General features: G+C 42.9%; 1 protein-coding gene across 1 annotated transcript in view; it reads right to left on the bottom strand.

Annotated features, from left to right (window-relative positions):
* Positions 1-10,478: 10,478 nt before the first annotated feature.
* LOC148415975 (RNA-binding protein Nova-1-like) overlaps positions 10,479-21,969 on the bottom strand; it is a 61,670-nt gene continuing 50,179 nt past the window's right edge. The window contains exon 6 of the mRNA XM_088428213.1: positions 10,479-21,039. Coding sequence (XP_088284339.1) covers positions 20,017-21,039 — 1,023 coding nt within the window. The 3' untranslated portion in view covers positions 10,479-20,016. The remainder of the gene's footprint in view (positions 21,040-21,969) is intronic.

Raw genomic sequence — 21,969 nt, 5'->3', positions numbered from 1 at the left:
CAATGAGGAAAAAAACTTCTTTTATATAATTTTTCCATTAGTCTTACTCGATAATTGGTTTGTGATTGGGGGCTGCTCCGTGGAGCAGTGAATAGCACTCCGCCTCACAGATCAAAGGTCCCGGCTCAAATCCACCTGTGTGGAGTTTGCATGTTCTCCCCGAGCCCGCGTGGGTTCTCTCCGGGCACTCGGTTTCCTCCCACTGATTTGGATTTTATGGACGTACGGGTCTTCTTTTCACTGTTGCTCTCGACCGAAGCGCAATGAGGAAAACGCATTATTCTTCTATGTTGAGACGTTGACATTGGGCATAAAAATAAATGCATTTTGGTGGCGATTGATTGCAATTTTCTTTCGAAAGCAACATTACATTTTACGACTGTACGCTCACTCTTTAAAAGAGTTCAACCTCATTTAGCGAATCTTTTCACATGCGTGTCCTAGTATGGCCACGAGATGACGCTACTCTCCCAGTTTTCCTCAAGGCGTCGCTTAAGCTTCACAGCTCGCAATCTTATGGTTTAATGTCACGAAACCAAATGTTTTGTTGACTTCGTCTTTTGATGTTTTCGAAGGACAATCCAAGTCACTGTGACAGTCGTGTGTTTTCAAGTGTTTACCGGACATCAGGTCTCTGGATCCCCTTTCGGCTTCTTGGTCGTCCTTATGTGGCTGCTGCTCTGCACCAGAGTGTGGTCCTGACTCCTAATGAGCACCAAGCATCTGCTAATGTGGAGACGAAGAAAAAAAAACAAACAACAACAACAAATCTCACCCTTAAAACGACACAACTCACACAGTCCGAAGACAGGTCAGCAACATCTTATTGGTAAAAATGTCTCTTACCTCTTTACAATATCTCGTTCATAATGTGTTTTCATCATATTTTTCCCTACTAACGACATCGAGCTAATGTCTGTCTATTCAATGCTATGCTAGCAGCTAAAAAGACACACAAAAAAAGTTTTTTAAAAAATCGTCCATTTGGCTTTACAAAGGTTTTTTTTTTTTTTGCCCATTTCCTTAAAATAAGGAATTAATTTGGATATGGTATAAGTTATCTTTTGTGTCTTAGCAATGTCAAATTTATTAGACAAATCTATCATAGGTAGACCCATGAAAAGTTTCAAAAGGCCATTCCTAAAATGTTATAGGATATCTGCAATTTTTGTTCAAGAAAGACATTTTCAAGTCACTTTTGACCAGGGCCCCTTCAAAAACAAACTTGATTTTTAAAAAGAGCATACTCATCTATAAGTAAATTCACAAAAAGTCTCTAGCAGCCCTACTTGAAATGACATAGGAAGTTAACCATTTTGGTTCAAAGTAATCATTTTTAAGTTATTTTGACCATTTACCGGCATCCTTTAAAGACAAACTAGAGATAAGAAAAAGTCCTCAAAATCAATTTACTGTATCATTTTTCATGTTCTAAATTTCTCATAGATTTTGAAAACCCAACCCTTGAAACCGATTTGATCCCCCCCCAAAGAAGTCTCAGAAGAGGTCTGTCATTTTGGTTCGGTGGCCATTCTATGTCCATTCGAACTTTTTCCTAAAGCAAACCTACACATTTGACGCTAATGTTCTAGGCAGAAAAAAATAACACTCATTTTTGAATGATTTGAAGCAATGATGCGGCAGAAAAGTTTGACGAGTTCATAAATTCATATTGACGGGAGCGATTGTTTGATTGTAGCCCTCTTTTTGGCTGTGAGGCGTCAGATTGTGCGTTTTTGTGTTGCGTGTATGTCAAGGAGGATGAATAATACATGCTGTTTGGAAGTTTGGTTGCGACGTGTTCAGACTGCTGAGCGGATGCTGAGGCCTTTGCTGGGCTCAGCTGATGCTTCTGATGGGATGCAAGGGGGGTGTAATGGCGAGAAGGTTTGGGGGGGTCATTATAGAGGTAATGAATTGGGAGAGCCAACCCCCTCTCTTCAAGCCTTCCTCCCTTCCCCCATCTCCCATTCCTCCCTCTCACTTTCCTTTATTTCCATACAGCGTTGCACATTGCTCCAGCTAGCCTGCGGCAACGGGAGCGTTGCTATGGCAACTGGGACCTGTCAAGGACCAGTGTGATGGTGAGAAAGATGGGTTGGGGGGGTCATCAATGTCTTACACCCTCCTATTTTGACCAAAAATCAATTTATGGTGGATGAGTATGAGCAGGAATGAACACAAACTTGTTCTTTTTACTGTTTCGTACACGACGCAAGATACATACAGTAGTCTGTTTGTGTGTGCGTGTTTGTGCGTGAGACTGCGGCAGACATCAATAGCCGATTCCTGCTGCAGCAGCGACTTGATGGCCTACTAATGTTGGGCCTCCCCCCTCGCCCACCTCTTTACGTCTGCACTCCCTCCATCCCACTCACTTACTGACTGTAATTAATATGGCCAGACCACCAGTACACGCTCCAACTCACAAACACACACACTCACACACAAAGAGGTGTCAATTATGTGATGTTGATGTCACTCACACAAGATCATCATGATTTTTTTTTTTTTCTCAAACGAGACATTTTAAGGCTAACAGTATAGAAGATACTGTATAATAGATGTGGACTGGAAGTGGGGTGAAAAAAATGTAGTTAGGGCCAGGATCTGGATCTACAAAGGTCTACTACTATTGACCAGGATGAGGTTCAGGACAGGAATTAAGACAACGCTGAAGAGCAGGACTTATGAAATTGTTTAGGAAAAAGCTGTGGACGGGGAAATGGAGCAGGATGAGGTTTCAAACAGGAAGCAAGACAAGGATGAGGAACAAGATGAAGGAATGGATATACTGTAGACAAGGAAAGTACCATCATAAAGTTTCAGATCGGAATCAAGACATGGATGAGGAACAGGAAAGGAAAATGGATCATGAACGTGTATCAAGAGGAGAACATGCACAAGGAAATGGAAGTGGACCAAATGAGGATAAAGTTCAGGACCAAGAAAGAGAGAACACTCATGAAAATGACTAGATTGAAGACCATGACCAGGATGAGGGCCCTGCCTGGGAAATTGACCAAATGAGGATCAGAACAAGAAATGCTACAGAATTGGAACATTCAGGGAGACTAAGAACAAGACAAGAACAATTAAATTTACCACTATCTGAATGAGAATTGGGGATAGGAAGTTCTCTAGAATCAGGAAACAGAATTGAACTAGGACTAGCAAACTGAAACTACACAATGCTCAAGTACAGGAGCAGGAGGAGAATTAGGGGTACCTTGACGATCAGACAGTAGATGAGCTTCAGGACCAGGATTTGGATTAAAGACCAGAGCCAGGTTAAAGATCAGAACTGATCCGAAATCTGAACACAATTTCTGGATCAGGACCAGGAAAGTTACCCAGATCTGGATATGGATGAGGATCTGAACTATGTCGTTAGATAGGGGCCATTTCAGGCCCAGTTTAAAAAACTAATTCCAGGACCAGGTCCTGAGCTACATCCCAGGATAGGACTGGAAAACTCACCCAAATCAATAACTAGATGCAAATCAGAATTCGAGTTGAACCAAGACCAGTGCCAGGATCAGAAACAAGACTAGGACCAGGATGAGGATCAGGAGCGTCTGGAGACAGACTTTGGAGTCCGTATGCAAAAAGAAGTGTGCAAGGTCTTGATGATTTGTGATTGGCTACATACATAAAATGTGTTGCCAGGCTGTGTGCGTGCGTGTGTGTGTGTGTGTATGATCAGTCAAGAGTGACATATGTTCTCTAAACAGCTCTCTTTGCAGCTTGCTGCAGTTGCCATGGAAACAACATCACCTCTCCCCATTGTGTGGACCTCTCTCATTCTGTATGTGTGCGTGTGTGTGTGTGTGTGTGTGTGTGTCCTTCATGTGTCCTTCATGGCAAACAAGACTGAACATTCTTTATTTTTCTTGCTGCCTCCTGACAGTTGAGGATGAAGATAGAAGGGTGTTGCGGGTTGATGGTTAAACAAGGTCTTTTCATCATGCATGTTTTTTTTTTTTTTTTTTTATGTATTGCGTTTGAAAAAGAACTCATTTCAAGAAGAACTTTGGTTTTGGCCACGTCAACTTAACTGATTATTTTTCCCAGTCTTATTTAGACCCTCCTCAATCACAACACACAAATGAAAACAAACAAAAAAGTATAAATATATTGCGCTGATATTGCTTCTCATCTCATGCACATTCATAGTGTTTTTTGTTTTGTTTTTTTTCTATTTCAGGATTCATTTAAGGCAGGGATGGACCAGATCCCAGTGTTTATTTTCCTAGTCACGTTTGTAAGTTTTATCTGGTAGTCGAAATGTAATGACAATGGCGATTTCCCGAATTTAAAATTGACGCAATATTGTAAACAAAGTAAAAATAAATAAATAAATAAATAAATGTTCTGCATGTCTTCTGCCATCTTCTAGTGAAATATGAAATGGTTAACGTTTACTTTTTTTTTTATTTTTAATTTTGAACTGTGGTCAACTGCGCTGATGGTGCACACGATTAATTTTATGCCAGAAGCGACAGGCCAGTGCAAATTTCAATACGAGCCGCATTTGGCCCCCGGGACGAACTTTTGATACCCATAGTTTACGGTTTATTCCTAGTCTATAGTAGTCTATAGTCTAGTCTATAGTCTATTTTTTGTTTAAATCAAATCCTGTTTTTGTTTTTTCCGTGTAAGGTTTTGTCTTAGTCCTTTCTAGGTTCATTCTGATTTTGTTTTTTTAGTGAAGTTTTGAGTCCTCTTTTAGCCTGTCTTTTAGCCTTTGTCCTCAATTCACAGTTTTATCCGAACTCTATTAATTCTGTCTAACACTTACTCCATTTTATGTTTGGTCTGAGTTTTGTCTCAGGTTTTGTCTATTTTATGTTTGGCCCTCAAAGATTGTCTTCGCTCTGTCAAGCATTTAATCCTGGTGTTGTTGTAGGTGGCGTTTTTTTTGTTGTTTTATTACTGCTTTTGGTTTATTATGTATTTTTTGTTTGGGATGCCTTAGCTTTAGTCTTGTCTTTCGATTACTTTGTTTTTTGTTTTGCTCAATTACTGCTTCGTTTTGTGTGTTTTAGATTTGATACCAGTTCTAGCTTAGCTTTAGTTTGCGTCAGATTTCATCCCCGTCCTTTACGTTTTGTGTTGCATATAGTGCTTGTTTAATGCTAGCACTAAATTAATTCAATTTTGCCCATTTGATCTGTACTATTTTTTATGTTTTGTCTTTGTCCAGTCTTAGGTCTATTATATTTGATCTTTTTAGGTCTATTATATCGGATTCACCCATTTTATATTGTAGTCCCTTTTTAAGTTTTGTCCACTTCACATTTTGTGCTACTCTTGTCTAAAGGTTCGGGTTAGGCTTAGGGTCTAGTTTATTTTAGGTTTTGTCATAGTTCTGTCCTGCCCTGGGTTTAGTCTGTCTTAAGTCCTGTGTCATGTTTAGCGTAGCTTAATTTACTTACTGTATTGCTAATGCTCTTTTATTGGATTCATGGGACTTTTTAATGTTATTCTTGAGGAGCCCGCATGTTGCACATGCAGTGAGCCACTGAAGGGGGCGCCATTGAGAACCTAAACCAGTGGTGTTCAAACTGGCCTGTACCCTGCCACCGATTTTTTTCGTGGCCTGCGGCTTACACGTTATTAAAAATAACAAGGCTAGTGAAGAGAAAAGAGAAAAAAGTTGTTTACTGTAGAGCTTCATGCAAAGATAATGTTGTAGAAGTTGTATTTTAAACAATGTGGCGAATAGAAAATTTGTCAGGCTCCAATTAGTAAGCCCCCTGTTTTTAAAAAGGTAATCTGTCCACAGTTTGTTCTTGTTCTGGTTCTGAATGTACAGATGGAATTTTTTAATGAAGGGGTGTATCTAAGTCCCGAAGGATTCAGTGGCATTGGACACCCAAAAGTTCCTAAATCAATTGCCACATCAGTATTCTGTAGCAGTTTTATTAATTAACTCCAAAATATAAATAGTATGTAATTACTTCCTTGACCGATTACCCCCCCAAACAAAAACGTTTGGTCACCACTGAACCAAAGCATATACAGTACCTTACCTTCTTTTAGCACTTCCTGTTGGCTGCTACTGTTGGTTGTCCACATGAAGCACCCATTGGATTTTTTTTTTTTTTATTACAACAAACGTTTATTTGTACACCACAAATCACAAACATTCTCATCAATTTTATTTTTTATTTTACACAAGTTTAAGATCACTTTGTGAGCTTCTGTTTAAGCTGCCATTACTATATTGATTTTGTTTACAAAGGCCACTTATCTGAGTTTAATATAAACTATTGCTTTTTTATATTATATTAAATGATCAACATAGTGCTTTGTAGAAAGTGCTACCCGCGCACACGCAGAGTGCTTTTTTTTAATGATTGTATCAGAATTTCTAGTATTTGTGTATTTTTGGCAGGCAGCACAAAAGTCAAATGGTTATATTCATGCTTCCCGGTTTTTAGGTTCAGAGTTCGTCCTTCCTGTGTGCATTGTCCATGTTGTTTGTCCCTGCATGAAATTTTTCTTGCTAGCTTCACCAAATTCTTGTAATTGTCTATTGGTGTGAGTGGGAATTCTTGACTAATATGCGACTGGGATAGACCCCATTTTTTTGCAACGTCACCACATTTCTAACACGTTAGATTAATCCACTTTTCGAGGCAATTTATAGGCAGTCCGTTGAGCCTATCGTTGTCCTCCCCTAATGGTCTATTCTTAGCTAGCTTCTCAAAGGTTGGAGTCCAATCAATTTGCCTTCTCCTGTCCCCAAGCGGCTAATAGCGCTAGCAGCTGCTGGCCTGCCGTTGACAAAGACGGATAAGCCCATGTAAAGGAAGCGTTTGTATGTTTGGAAAGACGAGGCTTTAAGCTAAAGATAGTTTCCTACAGCTTTGGGGTTGACATCTGAGCGCTCCACTTTGGTGACACGGCGTTTGCTCTGATGCGTCAGAAATGTAATTTCCTGATATTAGCAATTGGACTCTGTATTAAATTATCTATTTTGTGTTTTTCCGTGTTAGCGTCACAGCTGAGCTTACTTGGTGATTACAAACAGGGTTCATGCTCAACTGGGTGCCAGTTAATGTAAGGGAATATACAGATGACAACAATAAATAAATAAATAAAATGAATTTAACATGCATGTTTTTGATAGCCAGAGTACCAGCAGATTCAAACACAGGATTTGACTGTGAGCAAGACGTAGCTAACCTCTATTCAACTGTGGTACTCCTGGATTAAATGGAACTCTTATTATGAATATGACTTTAAATACGCATCGTTACACTTTCAGAATCAAGAAGACACCAATTCAATAAGTGGAAACCGCTCCCGTGATACTACTGCATACGTGCTTCCTGGAAAAATGCCAGGAGCAGTTTTTGGAAAGATCAAAATATGACCATGTTTTGTACCTCACAGTGAGTATCAGTGGAAGATTGTCTCTTTCTTTGGCTTTTTATGTGACACCTCTTCAAAATATTGAAAATGGTCTGGTGTAAGACTGTTTTATTGCTTTTACATTTTACTATCACCAGTGTTCTGCTTGAGGTTCCATTGTATTTGTGGTGGGACAACAAAGAGTATAATCAATGTTTTAATGATAGTGTCTATATCTAGTATTGTTGGTTATTACTCTCTATTTAAAAATATGTTTAATGATAAGGCATGTATTAGATTTTTGTGGTACAATTGCCATACCATACAATCAGAATCATTTCCAATGCAACTTTATTTGAGTGTTAAACAAGCAGTGTTAGACTGGTGTGCTTTAATTAACACAAAATGCATGTTTTTGTTATTATCTCATCTTGTAGAAGCGTAGAGCTGTGGTTCTCAAATGAGGGTATGTGAAGGCACGAAAAGGGATATACAAGATCTTTATAGCATGTCTACAGGAATCAACTAATCTAATTTAAGGCTTTTGAATGTTGTGACATGAATAGTACACTTTCTAGATGAATTAGAGTGAAATAATTGGAACATAAAGCTACTTATTGCTAAATTGTTGTAGTGACTCATTTGCAAAACACAGTATGCCTTCATTTTGGTAAATTTTGTATGAATAGGATTTGTCATTAGTGACAATTTTCACACGACTTTCACACACTCTTATCTACAAGAGTTGCTGAATAGAATACAACCTGAGATACCCCAACAAAGTGTATCAAATCTGATGGCACAACTCTCTCAAGCTTTTTTTTTTTTTTTTAAACTCTAAAATTGCTTTGCCATGGTTTGATGTTGAATTGGCTGAGAAACATCTCAGCGGGTGCATCATTGAAAAATAGTTGGGAATAGTGATGAGTTAATGAGGCCTGTATCATATTGACACATGGGGAAACTGTAATGATATCGTGTTGGGTCTGTGCCACTTCTAACGAACGTTATAGATCTTACTGGAATCGCACCCATCCTAAAATATTATTTATGCTTGTAAGTTATCTTTTATTATTTGTAGTTTAATCCAAGTTATCTATGAAAAATACAGTCAATAAATAATATGAACGTGACAAAGTGAAAATAAAGAGTGAAAGTGTCATTGTGAACTCATGTTGCTAAAGTAGGATACTAGTCTTTACAATATGGAAAGCTTTGTATTCGTATAAAAATCCAGTGTTTTGGCTGGAAAATTCTTCCTTTTTTTAAAAAGCTATATGTATTAAATAATATAGCTGATTAATCATATCAGCTACTTTTTTAGGACACTTTTGATAGCAACCTTCATGTGTGGCAAAACGTGATGGTTTATAATATATATTTTTAATTGCTTCATCCAATGCATGGAAAAATATACACATAAAAAAACCCTCAATACATAAATTGATAAACTTAGTGGAAATGACTGCTCTGGAAATCGAACCCACAGTGCGTTTGAATGTAAGATTGAATATGCAGCGCACTAACCATTGAGCTAAACGTCCTCGCACCGGCCACCATGGCATGCAGCGATCTAAAGGCACGACAAGAGAAACCAAAGCCGACAAATGTCTTATTTGCCAAAATGACATCAAAATGTTCCCAGTGACTCTAGTGAGGATGAGCAGCAATAGAAAATGGATAGACTGTCCCATAAGCTAGAAGCCTTTCTTCTTTTGGGATCCCTATTTTACTCACTTGAAGGGAATAATTGAACGATCTGTAATTCATTAAAGTGACAATATGTAAGATTTAGACCGTTTTTCGTTAAATATGACTGACTATATTAAATTACTATACATTTCTAAAACTTGCAAATAAATATGTTCTTAAAGACCAACAGTATGTTTTAAATATAATCCTAGATCTAGTTACCATTCAATTATACTAACATAGGGGTGGCATTCCACCGGAGGTTGCCATGTCCTACGGGCAGGAGGAGGAGGAGTGTGTATTGCTGCTTTTACCCTAATGCCCCTAAAGCTCCCACGGGCGCATGCAAAAAATTACAATACTCCCTTTAAGCAAAGACACAGTGATACGGTAGGTGCATCTGTCACGTGATCCAACATAATCGGCTGTATCTTTTTTTTTTTTCTTTTCTTAAAGCGATACACACACGTGCGACATGCGCATTGGTGTTACCGGACTCATCACTATTGAGAACCACTGATCTCGAGAGCCCTTATTTCAAGACCTTTTAGAATTTTTTTACAACGCATTTTGACCTGGTTTTTGGTTAGCTCTAACCTAAGGCGATCTCATAAAGATCAAAACTTCCCGCCACACATTCAACCAATGAGCTGCGCAGCTAGCTGCATTCATGTCCACCAAGGGTGCATACAATCAGACAAAAATTTTGCAAGAATTTGGAATGTGTGTTTGACATGTTTACCCTTGCTGTGACCTTGACCTTTCAGCTAAGTCTTGATGCTTCGGTACATCCAAAGCTTTAAAGTCAAAGAACCTACGTGGAGAAGATCCAATGTTTTGGTGGCAATTTATACACGTCAGACACCGAAAAGCAAGTGTTGTCCACATCTGCAACAAAAATGGCGTCCCCTTCATCTTCATGGACAACAAGCTCGATAAGGATGTGTAGTTTAGTACAAAACGCTATTCGCTAAAATGTTGAATACTGAAACGGTCTAAGCATGTGGTTACACTCTACGAGCGCGCCTTGTCACCGGAGGAGCTTCTTTATCTGGCGGATGAAGAGGAAGGAGGAAGAGTGTGGGAGGAGGAAAGTGGCGGGAGGTTGGTCGGACCATGCTGTGAATGAGGACTCAGTTTCCCAGGAGGCTTCGCGACAACCGCCGGAAAGAAGCCGCTCGGGCCGATGGCATGGAGAAGAGGCGGAGGCGCCCGCAGGAACCCGGCGTGTTGTGGAGTCATGGCGGATGTGGCGGTGTTGGCTGATCAGATGGCTCTTGTGCACAGGAGGATTGTGGATAGATGGATATGTCAAAAGGACAGACGGACGGACCCTTCCGGACTGATGCGTTACGGCCGGGCCGAGCCCCCAACGAGACCGCCTCCGCTCCACTTACCTGTGGTCACATGACTAAAGATGCGACTTTGCTTCAACGGTTTATTGGACCATGTACAAATCAACAAAACTTGACAGCTTTGCATGGTCACACATTAGCATTCATTGGTCCACGAGCGGTCGCTGGACGGACGTCACAGAAAAGGGTACCTTCATCATCATCATCGTCATCGTCCAGCCCCGCGGTTTCATTGCACACCCTCACAATCACATGCAATGGTTTGAACACAAAAAGTACATGAGCTCACGTCACAGACAAAGTAAGCGGATAAGTTCATGGTCGGTCGACAAAGAAGCGTCCGCTCGCTTCCTCTGTCTCTTGACATTCTTTCCACAGCGTTGTTGGTCTTGTTTTGGGTTGTAAACATTAAGTTAGTAGCGTTTCTCTGCGGAGAATCTTAGCTATCAATTGACGGCTGGTTCTGAGAAAAGGAAGGGCCTTTGGGCTTCGTCGGGAGGAGACGCGCTAATATCGCTTTTAACGAACTACGATGACACCCTGAGAATAGGCAGAATGCCTTTGACTTTGTCTTCCTTCCTCCAGGCCTCTACCGGCGGCTGGTTGCCGTGCAACTGACTCCGTTGCAGTTGGTATGGAAACGGGTTAAGGTGGACCTCTAGAGGAAGTTGCGCCACGTACACGAGTATGAACGCTATAGTCTGCAGCTCCGGGGGAGGACAACGCTGAACCCTGACACCTTTCCACCAAGCAGTTTAGTTTCCACTTTGGAAGAGAACGCTGTTTTGCCTTTGTAGGTAGGATCACCTTACGTGAATGTTCTTACACAAGTCACGTTGATGGGGAGCAGGGGAGCCCGTACTTCAACATACTTAGGCATCCTCATGAGGTGTTTACAGTCACGCTGAGAGACAAAAAGTCAGTCCGGCATGTCATGGAGGGTTTCCCCTGCCCCTGAACACCTCACCACAGAGATGACTAGGAAGCATCCCAAACAAAACCTGATCCAGATGTCCATGGTCTTAACCCTCGGAAGGAGCCTAATTGCAGTTGCCTAATTTTGGTCTGTCCCGCCGTCTACATTTTCTTGGATACGTTCTAGAACACCTCTCTTTTGTTTTGGTCAAGTATTAATGCTGGCACGCACACCATGGTACAAACGAACAACTGTATCATTTGAAGAAAGTGCAGACAAACTCTTGTATGTTTTTTTTTTTCCCAACTTTGTCAATGCGCTAAAATATAAGTCATTTCAGGTGGAGTTGATTTCCTATATGCCGTGAACAGCAGGGGTCACGTGGTACTCCAGTCTCGCTCATTGTTATTCTTGGGACATGCATAGCTTGTACTCGTACACTGCTTAGTGGAAACGCTGTCAAAATGTCGCAGCATGTAATCTTGCCAAGAGTTTGCATTAACTGATACCTTGAAAGACAATAAATCAAACTGAAGGACATTATTGTCCTTCTGGGTACTCGACCAGGCCAATTGTCGTCCTCGAATAGATATACTTTTGAGTGTCATAGATTGAGCTGATTGTTTTTCGTCAAATGTTAATGGTCCATCAAAGGGCATACTATGTTTATAGGTGATTGGTAAAGCGATTGTTGCACTTTGAGGCATGAGCAGTAGATTGCTGTCCTTTAAAGCACATACTGTACGTAGAGCATTGCCCTTAAAAAGATGAAAAAGTGATTTTTATCCTCAAAGGGACTCTAAACGATTGTTGTCCGAGACACGCATCAAGCTAATTGCTGTCCTTTAAAGGGCCGTATGCATGTTCTTACCCAGGCCTGCAGACGCGTGAGCGCATATGGTGCCACTAGTAGTACAGTAGTATGTTATCATGGAGAACATCGCATGGTGTGCAGCAGCAGCAGCAGTGGAGGAGGACAGTGATTGGTTGATTTTGGTTTGGTCAAGTGACTTGAAAGGTGGTGCGGCGGCGGTGGTTGGTTGGTTGGTGGTGGGTGGCGGGTTTCGGGGGCGGGGTTATGGACAGTCAGCTGAGTCAGATCACATGATGGTCACATGGTTGGCAGCTATAACGATGTCAGGAACTTCCATGAAGAGATATGGAAGCCTGACTGGTTTTAGCTTGTTGGTGGACATTGGACACGACAACCCCCCCACCACCCACCATTCATCCATCCTTCCATCTAACCCGCCCTACTTACACACACACATACACACACGCACACACACACACGCTCAGCCCCTGATGTGTTAAAGTGTGATGATGCAGAGTGTGGTGGAAGGTGAAGAATAAGACAACAGAAGACAGGTGATGCTAAAATGAACATTTATAATGACTGCTGTTGCTGTGGCAAAATAAGAATCCTTAGAAAATGACCTCATATCATATAATAATAATAATAGTAGTTATTATTATTAATATTATTATTAGCACTAGATGGCCTTCACTTCACTGGTAATCCACAAGTCAACAAACACAAAATCACTAGGTTTTTTTTTTTTTTGTCTCTTTACAAACACAATGCTACAGTTACATTTAATATTCAATACTTTTTTTTTTAAACGTCAGCTCATCAACGGTGTTAAAAAGCAATCACTACTTGGATACTAAAAAAAAAAAAAAAAAGACAATATTTTCTCTTCTTCCAGTCATTCCCTTTTGACTCTGTTATTTTTAATGAGTTAGGAAATAAATAGCTCGTGTGTGTTTGTATGTGTGTGGAAATGGGGCGACGGGCAGCATAAAATTAGGGGGTGGAAGTCAGAGAGAGCCATGCGGTGAAATGACCAATTATCATCATCACTGGTGGCGTCATTAATACTTTTGATCATGTGATGGTGTGGAGGAGGCGGATATGTGCTGATGGCTGGCTGGAAACCCGACTGTATTGCACAAAGTTAGCAGCGCCGCGAGCCAGCGAAAAAAGCAAACGAGTGAATGTGATATGTCTGACGGGGGACTCACTAAACGGGGGGCGAATACAGCAGCTACGACAAACACGACTAACAAGAGCACAGCTAAAGTCTTTATGCTGCCCCGCCCTGTACAAAAAAAAGATTATTTACAATGACAACAAAAAGGTGAAGAAACAACTTTTTTTTGTTTAAATTCCCTTTTTTTTTTGTCCCCGATGATGAGCCACAAAGTACAGAGCCCCAAACATGACCAGGGGGGAAATGTTTTAATCATAACCTATATGTGGATATCACGTGGACACAAAATATAAATTAATTTGTGGCTACAAAGTACACATAATGTGGGTGTGAGAAGAGTCACTTTTAAGAAATCCATATTTTAGTGGTCACATTTTATTTTTTTTTGTTCAGTTAGTATTCCGTGTCCATGAAATACAGTACTATGTATACCGTGCAAAATGCAAACGCGTAGTACTATCACCACAGGTTATCTTGTATACTAAATTTGTATTTTGTGACCACGTAATATTTCATGGCCAAGTTTTTATTTCATGCACACACATCTGTCCTGTGACCTCAGTTAAGTATTTTGTGGCCAGAAATTCCTATTTTGTGACCACAATTATCACATGGTTATAAATTGGTACAGTATTTAGCGGCCACAATGTAGGATTTTGTGAGCACGATTTAGTATTTGGATACTTTAGATAAGTATTTCATGTGTACAATTTAGTATTTCATGGCCACAATTTAGTCATCTGTGGTCACAAATGAGCATTTTGTGCCCCCTTTATGTTGCTAGCCAAGAGTCATTGTTCCTGCCATGTCATTTCTGGGGCTCTGTAACAAAAGAAATAAACCAAGGGAAAAAAAAGAATCATATCAGCGAGCATTGCACAGTCTCACAGAGGTTTTTTTGGACTTATGGAATGGAGAGTTACTGTCCTGACAGCTGGAGATGAACACAGGAGGAGGAAGAGGAGGAGGAGGAAGATCAATAATAAAGTTCATGAGCGAGCGAGCGAGCAAGGGGTGGTGGCGAGGTGGAGGAGGAGGAGGAGGGGGTGAAAACCGGCTCCAAAAACATCTTCGTCGTTAGAAAAAAATGGAGAGTTTTCAATCTCTTTTTTTTTTGTCAACAAATGGAGCAAGAGAGGAGACAGAGAGAAAGGGTGAGGAAGGGGTGACAGGTGCCCCCCGACACTATGGCACACAATCAAATGAGGAGCTCCACTGCTGAAGAACAACATGACAAGAGTTAGGAAGCAGCTGGCCGGGATGGGCGGGCGGCTCCTTGGCCAGACCCGGGGACGGACGGAGGAGGGGTTATTCCTGCTGAAGGAGGTGGTGGTGGTGCAAGGGTGGTAGGGGTGGTGGTGGTAAAGGGGGTGGGGGGTGTCATCATGTGATGAAGGGGGGCGGAGCATGCTGGCTTCACGGGCTGTCCCGACACGAGAGCAACGCGAAGCTCGGAATGATCAGCGGCACCCTTTGTGGGGACCGGTGAGGGGTGTGTCTGGGGGCGTCCTCTGGAAGTTTGGCACTGGTGATGGGGAAGAGGAGCAACGGGTGTGTGTGTGTGTGTGTGTGTGGGCAGTGAAGTGCAGAAAAAGAGGGCATGAATGAAGGCCCTTTCACACCAACTTTTCACTTTGTTATCTCCCCTCGTTTTCCTGCGTGAAAACTAGCAATACAAACTGGAGTGCCAAAGTGGATATGCACATTTCTCTGCTGCAACTGTTGTGCCAATTTCCTCCTTTCACACTGCTTAGCAACGCCGTATTCCACTTCCCGGTGTGAAAAGTATGTGAAAGGTAAAGATGCAAAGTAAAAGACAAGCTGCGAATTTGATGACTTCCGACACGGCTTTTAGACCCTTTCACACTGCCAGTCCAACCTGCCTTTTTCAAGTTTTTACCCAACAGTGTAAAAAGGTACACGCAACAGTGTAAAAAGGTACACGCAATGGTGGTATTGGAAGGTGACTTCAAAATGTGTTGGCTTCTGACAAATAGAGGCGTTACAAAGGCAGGACAGCGGCAAATGACAAAATCCGAATAAAAAGTATCCCCTTTCACATAGCTAATCAAAGCCAGCGTTTCCCAACTTGCTAAAGTGCGAAAGGTATCGCCGCGGAAAGTTGTTAATCTCAAGGTGCAAAATTTGATGGCTTCATAAATAGTATCAGAGGCAGGATAGTGATAGATGTTTTACTCTAATGTCCCTGATGTAGAATAGATACTCCTTTGACACTCAAAATTTGCCTTCATGCCACCTGAGTGCAAGAGGACAGCAAAAAAATTTGAAGAAAATGAAGAAATTGTTGCGAAAACTTTGTGTGAAAGGGGCTTATCTTTGTTTTGGGTGTAAATACGCTACACTCACACACACAAACACACACACATCGATAAATGGCTTCTTGTTGTCAGTCTACACAAGCGATTAAAATAAACCACAGAAGAAGAAAGAACAGGAAACAGTGATATGACAAATGCAGTCGACACTTGCTGGTGTTTCAAAGTGGTAGTTTTGAAAGGGGTGATAGGTGAGTGGGGGCGCATGGGGGCAGACAAGGGTCTTATAATGTATGGTGTAAGTAGAAAGTAGAAGAACGTAAACGTTTTTTTTTTTTTTTTTCCCGAAACATCTAGTCAGTAAACATCTAGTTAGCGTTAGCATATTAGCATGCTAGCGACAAGGTGTAGCAAGCGACTGTTGCTGGGCGCTCGGGTGAAAAAAAAAGAAGAAAAAACAGCGTGGATGGACCATACACCACACAAATCCTGGCTAGTGCTGCCAGATCCCTTAGCCACTTGCCATATGACAATCAGTGCAAATGTCTTTTGTTCAGATATGACAGGAAAGGGATCGCAACTTAAATACTGCTTTGAGGATAAACGTCTTGCATTTTATTGATTCCAAACATTTTCTGTGGAGTTTTTTTCAATGCTCTCTAAACTGTGAAAGCTAACAACACAGAATTGAGGTTCAAATCAACCCGCTAATTTTCCAGTTTCAGCGGTAATGTCATCTGCATTTGTTCTTGTAGCTTGTTTTGGGCAAATGCAATTTGAAATTTACTGCGCCTGGAATACTGATTTATGTAAAAAAGCATAGAGTGAAAAAGAAAGCACAGGGCATGTGCACGTCAGCATCCATGTTAGCAAACTAAGTGCACAGGTAAAAGAAAAAAAAAACATGATTTGGGACTTTTGTTTTTTTTTTGTCGGGTTTTGTTCGGATGCTACGTTAATGATGAACGACAGTCTAAAATGTGTTTTTTTTTTCATGTTATGTGTTTTTTTTTCTGTCCACAATTGACGTCATGCAATATATACGTGCAAAAAGGTTAACATCTATTCCCACAAAATACATCTTCACTAGAAAAGGTTTAAGAATGCTATGGAGTCACATTATTTTTCCAGCGTGGTAATGCTAAGCTATCGCTATGTTTTATTGATGCCCTCTACGGTTGCATTGTGGGAGCGTCCAGGCTAACACTGATGAAGCGCTTCCCTGCTTTTTGATAAAAAGGATATAGAATATGCTTCATTCGTTTGGCACTTTTTCACATTTTACCTGGTATAAAAAAAGTACTGTACGTCTGCGATATCAAATGAAAAAATTTTGGCACAGCTTTCAACTACTTACAAGTTTGAGAAGGACATGTTTTTGTTAAACTCGCGCTCGATATGTTTTTTTGTTTGTTTGTTTTTCGGTATTTCTTAGCAGCAGCATTTCCCGCTAATACAAAAACAATGAAACAACCAAACTACGATCGGAAAAGCGTTGCAACGGGAAAACGGACGGGACGAGACAACACGTATCACTTGCTGCTTATCATCAAATCAAGAAGAAGAAGAAGGAGAAGGATAACTCCCCGCTGTGGACGTACAACACTGCCCCCACAGGAAGTCCACAATGCTGCATGCTAATGTGTTAAAAATGTTATTCTAGCCACCACTTGGCGAGTGAACTCCCCACTATCTGCAAATAGTTGACAGCCTTGCAGCTCCCCAAAACGTTTATAATTATCTAAAAGTTGCCACAAGAAGTGAAAAAAGACCTGTTTTGTCTAAATGAAAGCCTCAGGTTACTTCAACGTAGTTCAGAGGCAAAGCACTATTTGAGTGTACGTGAATCTCCCCAAACCTCTTCAACGTAGTTATTTTCTGTCACAACATGTCGCCAAAGCGATACTTTTATTGCTTTGGCCTGAGAACAAAAACTTAGGGTAGGGAAAAAATATCAGCAAATACCCTAACCCCTAACCTGTGAAGATGCAGGGGTTCACCATATCCTTACTTGGTGCAACCAAGCTAGTGGAACCGTCCCGTGGTTGCCATGACAACAACTACAAGCGAGTGGGGCCTTCTGCTCGACTCCTTGGAGATCCTCAGCAGCAGCAGCGCAAGAAGAAGAAGAAGAAAACGACGACGAGAAAGGAGGCATGCATCATGGCCGCCGCCCGTGGAGCGATGTGGTAGGGAGACGTGGGGGAGGCGGCGTCGGGATGGGGGGAGGGGGGTGAGGATGGAGTTAAACATGGAGTAAAGAAGCCTCCTTACCAGAGAGCCTCGCCGGCCCAGCGACGCCTACGAAAGACAAACTACTGAAGAGGAAGGAGAGGAGTCCCCACTCGGGCACGCTCGCCAGGGTGAACGAATCCAACGCACCCCCGCTGCTGACTTTTTACATTCACTTCAATAAGACCTTTTCAAAATGTTTGTAAACAATTGGCGCCAGCGTGCTTCCGGATGGCAGAAAAGCGAATGGCTCCCGCTGAGTTGAACTGACCATGAAAAACCATTTCTCTGAAGGAATCTAAAATAAATGTTTACTGAGGACGATAAAGGGAGTGAATATCAGCAAAAATGTAATGACCAGCCCGCTAGCTAACATTAGCGTTCATTGAGGTAGCCATCTCACCGTTAAAAGCGCATGTCTGTGACATTTAGCCGACCCATGTAATGAAAGTGGCTTCAGGTTTTAGATCAGTACGTGTAACTTTTACATAGAATATGTTGTGACAGGTAATAGGTGTAGTAAATGATCAATTAATATGAAAAAACCCACTGACAACACATCAGTAGGCTAGCGCTAAAATTTTTCATATGGGTCCAAACTCAGCTCAAGTTCCTCAAGACTTCGAAAATCCTGCTTATTGATAAGATGAGCCGCCGAATGCCATTAATATGATGCGTTGGGTCGTCTGCTTGGCAGGTTTCTTGTTTGTGTCTCTCTTTGGTCAGAATCCGGTTCCGCTAGGAGTAATTACTAAAGAATTGAAAAAGAGAGTTTCTTTTGTGTGACATTTTGTTGCTAAATTGTACAACCCAAATTATCTGCTGGTCTTGAAGGATCAAATTACCACTACAAGGCTGGCCGTTTGGGGAATTCTGCTTCAGAAATGACAAAGTGAATGAGTTAGTTTGCTGGTCCCTCACTGATCATATGATATGTCCTAAATTCGTATAGCCACTCCACATTTTCAAACTAGGGAAGGAGCAAAAAACAAAAAAAACCCACACCATCTTTCCAGCCAAAAACACGTTTCGTTCAATCAGCTCTGTCTTCTGCCACCCGGAAAGACGCGCGACGTCATGAGGAAATGTCCTATTGATGAAGGAAAAGTTTGCCCAGCCTCTCCCGGCGCTCCCACCGGACATCCCGTCTTTTCCCAAGGACCGCCGCCGATTGACGACCGGCTCTCCGTATGCCTTCCAACGCGGAATATTCATATATAATAATTGACATTTTATATTCGTTAGTGTTCCCTGCCATACAAAAAAGTCGTCCAGTTGCGTCCCCTCGCTTCACAGTGCATTAAGACAACAATTCAGTGTACTCCGACTGTAAAAAACAGAAAACAACAAAAAACAGCACAAAAGAACACACTAAAAGAGCACGCCAGTAACATCTGCCACCCTCGCCGCTTGTTTTTCAGTAGTTAGTCCCAAGTGCTTTCAGCCAGCAGGGACTCCATTTTATGGGTTAGCGAGCGCCAGGGAGGATAAGCCGGGCCAAGATAAGGGGGAGACGCTAACGAGGTGACCTCTAACATAGGTGGCGCCCCCCCACCCCCCCGGCTTAAATAAGACATATATTACACTAGGTGGCGTTAGCATTCATCTGCAGTCCAAAAACATTAAATTAAAACATTTACATTCAACTCCTCTGAATAAGAATAAATAGTGATGATGTCATCACACTGCGCAGCACGGTAATGCTCGCTACGTGAGGTCATCAACGTGGGACGGAATATTTGGGGCAGGGGAAGGGGAGGGATTTGGGGTCGGAGTGCATTTGTTCTGTCATACGCACACCTTTGCCGTCATGGAACCCTCACGAGGGGGGGCCAAAAGGGGAGAAAAGTGGGAAATTGAACCAAGATAAACCCTGCAGGAGGTGGGTGGGAGGTTGGGGGGCTCCCCTCCCTTCCCCTACTTCCTGTCATTCAGCGTGTCCACAGTACACAAACAAAACAAACATACATCTTAATTTACGCAACAAAAATGAATAAAAAGTCCATAAAGACGTTAAGTAATAAAACTTATTTACATTTTACATGTTTTTTTCGTCATCTCAGTACTTTTTTTTTTTTATCAAGGGGGTAATACTGAGAAGACGATGCAGAGGGTTTAAAAAAAAAGAGGGTGAAAAAAAAACGCTCTCCTCTCCTCTTCCCTCTCACGATTCCTTGCGGACATGGGGGTTAGCCCACCTTCTGTGGGTTGGTGGCCCGCACCCCCTGCTCATAGGTGATCCTCTGGCTGATCAGGTACTGCGCCGCCTGGGTGGCCGCCTGCGATCCCGTGATGGTTACCTTCCTATTCCTGGTTCCCGGGATGAACTCTCCCTTCTTGGAGATCTGGATTCGAGCGCCGGTCAGCTCTTGGTACTCCACTAGCGTCTTGCCGCCTTTGCCCAGGATGGCACCCACCAGGTTCTCTGGAACGGCGATCTCAACTACCTCCTTGGCGCCTTCGGCGAGCTTCTCTGTGGCCAGCAGCGAAGACGCCACCAGGGGCGAGGTGGCGCTCAGGTACCCGTTGGTGGCTCCGGTGGCGGCAGCCAGCGAGCCCAGCGAAAAGCCACCCAGCCCCGCGGCCTGGTGGGCGGCGCTGGTGGACGCGTCGCTGGCGTAGGACGCCAGCAGGTTGGCGGCGGCTGCGGCCGCGGGGTTGGCGTTGGCGGCCACGGCGGCCAGGACCCCCGAGGCCGCTGCCGGGTTGAGCCCCAGCCCCAGGGAGTTGGTGTTGTAGCCGTAGCTGGCCAGTGTGTTGAGGGCGGACGTGATGGTCAGCAGGTCGTTGCCCGACAGGCTGGACATGGTCGTTGGGAAAGCGCCCACCCCCGCCAGACCCGCCTGGCCGAGGAGCGAAGAGGCGGTAGCTGCAGCCGCCGCCGCCGCCGCCGGCATGACCTCGGCCGAGTTGGCGTACGGAGAACCCGTGGGGTTGGAGTTGGCCACGGGCCCGGTGATGTTAGAATAAGAGATGTTTAGGCAGGACGAGCTCTGCGGGTCCTCTTGGATCTTCTGCACGATGATCTCGACCGCCTTGCGGTTTTGCTCAGGCTCGCCGCTGATGGTGACCACGCGCTCCTGCAGGTTGATCCCTTCGGGCTTCTGCGACAGCTGCACCCAAGCGCCCGACTGCTCCATCACCGCCTTGACGGTGGCGCCGCCTTTGCCGATGATCAGGCCCGCCGTGCTGTTCGGCACGATCAGCTTGGCCTGCCAGACAGAACCACAAGCACACATTTTGCACTTAAAGCGATGTCACTTACTCTCATTCGGGTATGGAACAGATCTTTTAATTCAGACTTTTATACTGTCTCTTAAATGCACTGAATACAAAGAAATGCTCTTTGAATATGAACCTCGGGGTTTCCCTCTGAAAACTTGCTATGCCTGGCGCTCAGGGACAATCTGGGGAAACATTTGTCGATGAAGGGCGGGGCTACAGATCTCGGCTGCCTCGAGCCAAAACAACTGTCAGAGTGGGGCTCTTAGCTTGGCTAGGTGGGTTTGAGGGTGGGGGGAGGGGGGCAATTGTTTACATGCAATTATTCAAATTTAGAAGGAATTGTTGTGGCTGATTTTACATCAAATAGAACAGAGAAGCATGAGATAAAACGTTAGGCAACATGAGGCAGGGACTTCTAAAAAAAAAAGAAAACTGTCAATACACTTTTTACTGTGGTTTCTTGTTTTTTTTTTAAAAGCGGGTCTTAAACAAAGCTCCTGCCGCTTGCATACATGAAGTGGCGTTTAAATGCAAGGAAAGAGAGGACGTGTAACACCAAGGAGAGTGCACGGAGGAGATGCGGAGGACGTTGCAGCGTCGCCACGGCAACGAGGTGAAAAACAAAACACTGACGATAGAGAGCGCAGGACACTGTTGAGTTGAGGGAGAGAGGGAGGGGGATTGTAAAAAGCTGCTTCGCAGCAGAAAAAAAAAGACTCGGGGTCACTGTTGCCATGGAAACCGCTCTAGTACCATATTGAGATGAGAGGCTAGTGAAAGGCACCTAGCACACGCACACAAAAGCACACGCATTGCACAGTGCTTTTAATGGAAATGCACTCCATTTCATTTGAAGAGAAAAAAAAATAATATGGACAACATTTGTGCTCTGAGGAGCAAGGAAGTATAAAGACTAA

The sequence above is a fragment of the Hippichthys cyanospilos genome, chromosome 11, assembly GCF_059441005.1.
Source record: "Hippichthys cyanospilos isolate Australia breed blue-spotted pipefish chromosome 11, RoL_Hcya_1.0, whole genome shotgun sequence".
NCBI lineage: Eukaryota > Metazoa > Chordata > Actinopteri > Syngnathiformes > Syngnathidae > Hippichthys > Hippichthys cyanospilos.
The sequence above is the reverse complement of the archived record's forward strand: the minus strand, read 5'-3'. Positions and strand labels throughout refer to the sequence as shown.